This window comes from Poecilia formosa, unplaced genomic scaffold, assembly GCF_000485575.1.
Source record: "Poecilia formosa unplaced genomic scaffold, Poecilia_formosa-5.1.2 Scaffold37, whole genome shotgun sequence".
NCBI classification, from domain to species: domain Eukaryota; kingdom Metazoa; phylum Chordata; class Actinopteri; order Cyprinodontiformes; family Poeciliidae; genus Poecilia; species Poecilia formosa.
Window position 1 is genome coordinate 736,816 of NW_006799976.1, and position 5,937 is coordinate 742,752.

A 5,937-nucleotide genomic window follows, 5' to 3' on the forward strand; every position below is an offset into this window, starting at 1 on the left:
CGTATGTTTTGTTGCTTGAAAAAGCCCCAGGATGGGTAAAAAAAAATAAATAAAAATATTCACAATCATTGTTAGTTATTTTTGGTTTTCAAAATATGTTTACGTTACTGGACATTTTCAGCCATGCATCCTTTAGCGGTGTCACCACCAGGAGAGGGTCAGAGTTCCTTTTGTGTGGGTTGAAAGTTTGTACTATTAGGAAGTCTGCCGCCTTTTTTTCGCCAACTGCTTAATCTGATGGCACATCCCCTCAAGAACAGCTTCTTGTCTCAGAAATCCTTGTGGCTAACAAAAGAAAACACCCAGAATATAATTTGCCGTCCTTTTTTTCCAGCTCCATAAGCAAAACTTGCAGCCACTTGTTAATTTACTTGAAGATGGATGGACTTTTTTAAGGTAAAGTTAATCTAATACAGAAGCACAGGCTTGTTTAGCCTACAAATTCCAGATTCTATTGAAAATCTTATTTTCAGAATTTGTTTCTTGAAAAAGAACATTTTCAAATGTTAAGCAGAATACTTTTATTGTTTGTTTATTGGCAGAATATTTCTAAGTAATGAAAATATGTTCAACATGGAGTGTGACCTTTCGGCAAAAATAAAACTCAATTAACTGGCATTCAGCTACAAAAAGAAAAGAAAAACATGCAATGTTTAAAACGATGTTTATGTCAATGTTGTGTGTGTGTGTGTGTGTGTGTGTGTGTGTGTGTGTGTGTATTTGTTCAACTTTCCATGCGAGTAGCTAAATTACCCAAGAGTTTCATCTTTTAAAACAGTCTAAATTTTGAATCTTTCCTGCTCATTCTGATTGGTTTGATATTTGAAACCATGGCGGAATTTAGAATCCTTGTTAAGAATCCGGCATTTTCACCATAGCAACAGCATCACAACGCTTAAATTCCGTTATGACTTTTGTTTTTGTCTGACTTCCATGGCTATTAGGACTATCGAGCTATTTTCTTGATGCTCTCCCCCCTTTTTTTAGGCTTAGTAACGTTTTTTGTTTTACAGAAATAAAACTTTTTGTTCCTCCTGAATTTCAAAACGACGGTCATCTCAAAACTCCCCGATATGATTCACTTAATTTAAGACTGGCTGTTTCCATGACGACCTTGCGGTTCTCTGAGGACGCCGCACTGCCGAAGACGGCCCGGGTGAATCCGTGTTGAAAGTGCAGCTTCTTCCTCAGCGCTGTTTCAACCATGGCACCGACTAAGTTGCCAGCTGCAAATCCCCCAGTCACATCCCGCAGCAAGACGCACCGAACAGAGATGAAGGTATGACACCTAGCGACCACAGCGCACTACTGGTAGACCGGCTGCATTCAAGCTCTTTATCAAGTTAGCGGAACGGGTAATTCATAGCTGACAGCTTAAAAAAACAACAAAAACACCAAAATCTTCGCTGTAGCGATTTTATAACACATTGCCTCTTACCGCACTGAGAGGTAAAATGGAAAAAAACAAAACAAAAAAAACACCTTGTCTTGTTATTTGTACTTTATTTAGACCCACTACTTAATTTTTTTTAACAAACAACAGTCAAAGTCAGCGACACAATGTTTGATTGTATAAGGTTAAAATTGGCAATAAAAAGTGACTTTTACGCGAGATATTTCAATTAGCCAAACAGCTGTTTGTAATCAGCAAAAAGCTGACGTCACTGTCTTTTAAATCAACATGGCTGACTTTCTGCTCATCAGGGACTGATTAGGCCAAATATAACCTTTGTCTAGCTACGGCTAGCTGAGCAGTCCGGTATAAAAACAGAAGTCCTGTTTGTTTAAATAATGGCTCACATTATTGTAAGTAATTTGCTGAAGAACTTGACCTTTCCCTAAAAAAAACAAAAAAATGCAATATTGATAGTTTTTAAAAAATATGTCTGCCCTTCATGTTAGTTATTAATTATTCACATAAAAAAGAGACAAATTGTTCAACTGTGCTTTTTTATAATATTTTAAAACAAAGATAACATTTGGAGTTATACCATTTTTAATGTTCTTTAGCATCCTATTTTGACCAGTAGTGTATGGATAGCATTACTAACTGCAAAAACAAACTGAGTATTCCCTACCGAGGGCAGGCCACACCTAAACTCTTAAGATGTCTAAAAGGTTGCCAGCATTCCTAAAAACGGGATGTTCTAAAACAAAGAGCTCAAAACATTAATGTTTCTGTTATTAAATAAATTTGGCAAATTGGTGGAAGGTCTTCTTTTTGTTTGAAATGATGGAGCAAAACGACCCTCGCCTGATGAAGTCTGGTTCTTTGTTACAGGAGCCTGAATGAACACCTGCCAGAAAATACAGTTTATTTTTAAACAACCGTTGTGACTCCTCTGACAACAGATTTGAACACCTCACTGAACGTTAAGACAACAACTTGGAGTCTTCTCCCCACAGTAACAACTTGGACTTTGGTACTTAGTGCAACCTTGAAGCACTGAGTAGGAGTATTCACTTATCAAAAAAGAATGGAGTTTTCTAGTTTTTGGCAGGCTGATTTTTTTTAGTGCACCTCTTAAGAAACTGTGGCATTTTCAAAACCGTTTCTAAGTACCACATTTTAAGTGAATAAAGTTACAATCATGTACATGTCACTGTTAAAACCGAGCTAAAACTTCCACCATAAGTTACACACAGTATCACTGCAGCCCAGATAGAAAAATTATTCTCAGTACATCATGAGGTTTACCCAACTGAACTAAAATAACCCAGGTAATCGGAGCCCTTATTCTTATGTACAATGGAAGTCCATTGTCTGAACTCAGAACATTAAAAAAACTTGGTGCATGGCTTCATATTGTTCGGTAGTTCAGGTCAGCCCAGCGCACTGGTTCATACCTTTTGCAGAAGAATTGAGGTCAGTGCTTAGAAAACAGTAGCAGCATTATCATTAGGAATCATCTGTGGAAAGCACAGTTTGCTGTGGCTGTCCAAACAGACCATTACGAAAATCTGTCAGAAAAGACATACAGTACAAACAGGAGTGGTGTAAAATGAGCCAATTGCCAGTTTGGTCATAACAAGCTTAGTTTGCTCTGTTCTTCAGTGGAGGAAGCGGCTGAGGTCCTCGTGAATCTCAGCCTCATCCCACGGCCCGTGGATGTTGTCCTTGTGCCTTTGCAGCCTGACCAGCAGCAGGGGACAGATTAACGTGACACTCACTAAGGCCAGAGACAAGAGCACAGCTCCCCCAAGTGACTGGGATCCCAGACCCCCTACTCCTCCGACACACACTCCCACACACACCCCGGTAAACTGGCCGGGCGCATTTGCCCTTATCCTCTGGAGCAGACAAGGCCACAGGGCAAACACTAGCAGTGCACAGGTGAGCATGGCGAAGGTGTGCAGAGCACCAGGTAACCTCGAGGCCAAGCACACAGAGGCAAACAACGCAGCGTTCAAAGAGAGGCTGCCCGGGGGAGAGGGGTGGGCGTAGGGAAATGACACCAGGTGGGCCAGCAGCATCAGAGCCGACATGGCGTACACGGTGTCTGTGCTAACTGACTCCGTTAACGTTTTGAGAACTGGCGAGAAGCCGAAGGTGAAGGAAAGGAACAGCACGGCGCTCTGTGAATCCGCCAAATGTATGTGGTGGTCACTGCAGGATTCAGTCTGAGAGGTCAATGCCTGGTACAGTCCGTAACCCAGGAGGGCACATGTGAGACTGGTCCAAAACAATGTCTCAGGAGCAAGCAGACCCTGTGAGAGAAACAAAAGAACAAGATGTCGACCAATCAGAGATTTCCTTCGGAACAAGAACGGTATGAAGTTAAAAGCTGTTCTACAGGTGTACCTGCTCCATGTAGAGCCAGAGGGTGATAAAAATGGCCACACAGGACAGCTGCTGTCCCACAAAGCCTGCTTCCTTCACTACGGCCCAGTAGCGGTACTGCCGGATGCCCTCGTTCCTCCGTAATTCCTCCAGGAACCTCTGGTCCACGTAGTTGTCAGGAAACGGCTGCTGTTCCCACAGCACCTTTCGCCAGGGCACAGACTGACTCGGGGCCCCATCTGGCCCCATTGCCCTCCTTTACCAAACAGAAACATACAGAGAGCAGCACAGTCACAGTAGCCATTAGTTTATTTTTTTTTTTCCTTTTGCAAAGCACTTAAAAAAAACAACAAAAAAAACATGCAAGTAAAGTGAACAGTTAACTAAATGAGTACATAATATTAGGTCTTGTCTTTAATTACTTTAGATATATTGGACACTTATGTGGACAAACACACTTAGTGGTGTTTATTTGTTCTTCACCCACACACCCATGAAGCTCTTAATCAATGAACCCCAAAACAAAACATACTTTGCTAAAAATCTGTAATGTTATGTGTATTTTCACCAGTCCTGGGAGAAAGTTTGTGTTTGTACAACATACCTCATGGCTGTAAGAGCACCTTTTAAATGGTTCATAAAATGAAAGACAGAAAAACACTGTCTAATATCCATATTGGTGGGAGTCGATGAAGGGGTAAGCGCTTCTCGTTTAAACTTCCCTTTATTGACCACTAGGTGTCCTACTTGAGCAATGTTATTGAAGGCTCAAGTAATAAACCATTTTATGAATGAAGTAAGGATCACTAACTGAAGGGTAATGCATGGCGGTGCTAACAGCTACGGTTGGACTTATAGCAACTCTGTCTGCCTTGCAATTGTTTTGGATGAAAGTCTCGAATTGGACCCTAGTTCTTTAGAAAATCCTTGAAAATCCTCTTAATGTAACACAGTTCAAAACGATCAATGAATATCTTTTGTAATCAAATCTGACCATTCCAATTGGTCCTGTATGTTTGATAAAAGCATACTATGATGTTCATATGTAGTGTTTTAACATGAAGTCATCTAACTGGGCGTGGTCATGTAGAACATATGGGAAATGCAAACCATCAAGCATTTTAATCGATCATTGAAGTCTGTCTTTTAAAGCCCAACAAAAAAATAATAAATAAATAAAAAGAAAGAAAGAAAGAAAAATAATCCAAATTCAAATTGCTCTGAGTACGAGTCTTTAATAAAGCAATAGGAACAAGAGAAATACAGATAAATACAAGTCTTATAATTTCTTTTATGGCTTCTGTGAGGAAGCCAGGGTACATGTACTTGTGTTTGTTTTGGGGAGAAATTTTAGTTTCTTAAAATGCCGATACAGAACAAACGGCCAAACCAATAGAAAACCAAACAGACGGCAACTTGTTGCTTCATGGATGAAAAGAAAACTGTACTTGAAATGAATCATAATGGATGCTAACACTAGTAGCTTTAACACCAATAAAGCATCTAACGAGATTTAGCCCAAGAAGCGAATTTAGTTTCAAGTCATTGATAACTTTGGATGTAATTTAAGAAGTTGTCATTACTAATCACTGCGATTACTATTAAAAGAGCCAAGTAAAGGGTAAAGTTGGGGATGTATGGTTAGCGTTTTCTGTTAAATGCTAAGCTGATCAGGCTTGATGTACAGAGTCTTCCGGTTTGGTGTAAATATAAAACTAGCCTTGTTCTACTGAAGACGCATTTAGAGATAAATTATATATATCTGTATATATATTCAGGGTTGGTTATAATCCTCCTGTAGTTGAATATTATCAAAAGCGTTATCCACCTACCTAGGCTGGTTTTATTCGTCGCTATGGGGGCAGACGCTTTAACTTCATCCCGATTATCCCGGAAGTAAATCAATCAGTTGGTGCTCACAGCGCCCCCTGCTGTTAGAGGTTTATAAAGTAATGAATCGATTATTTCTGCTCTGTCCAGTTCCAGAAGTTTCACAATTTAAATGATAGATAAATTAGTCGCTAAATTAATAACTATGCGTGATTGAAAATTGAAAAATCATACACTAACTAAATAACAGATTATCAGAAATTAACGTTGATAACTGTCTGAATGTTTCAATAATTTGAATTACATAAATCTTTATTGAAATGTGA

General features: G+C 39.5%; 1 protein-coding gene across 1 annotated transcript; it reads right to left on the reverse strand.

Moving 5' to 3' along the window:
- Positions 1-1,491: 1,491 nt before the first annotated feature.
- Positions 1,492-5,731, reverse strand: pigc (phosphatidylinositol glycan anchor biosynthesis, class C). The gene is made up of 3 exons (XM_016670748.1): positions 5,614-5,731; positions 3,803-4,036; positions 1,492-3,708 (listed from the first exon to the last, which is right to left on the reverse strand). The coding sequence occupies exons 2-3, from the start codon at positions 4,028-4,030 to the stop codon at positions 3,052-3,054; spliced, it is 885 nt and encodes a 294-aa protein (XP_016526234.1). The 5' UTR covers positions 4,031-4,036; positions 5,614-5,731; the 3' UTR covers positions 1,492-3,051.
- Between the last annotated feature and the right edge of the window lie 206 nt (positions 5,732-5,937).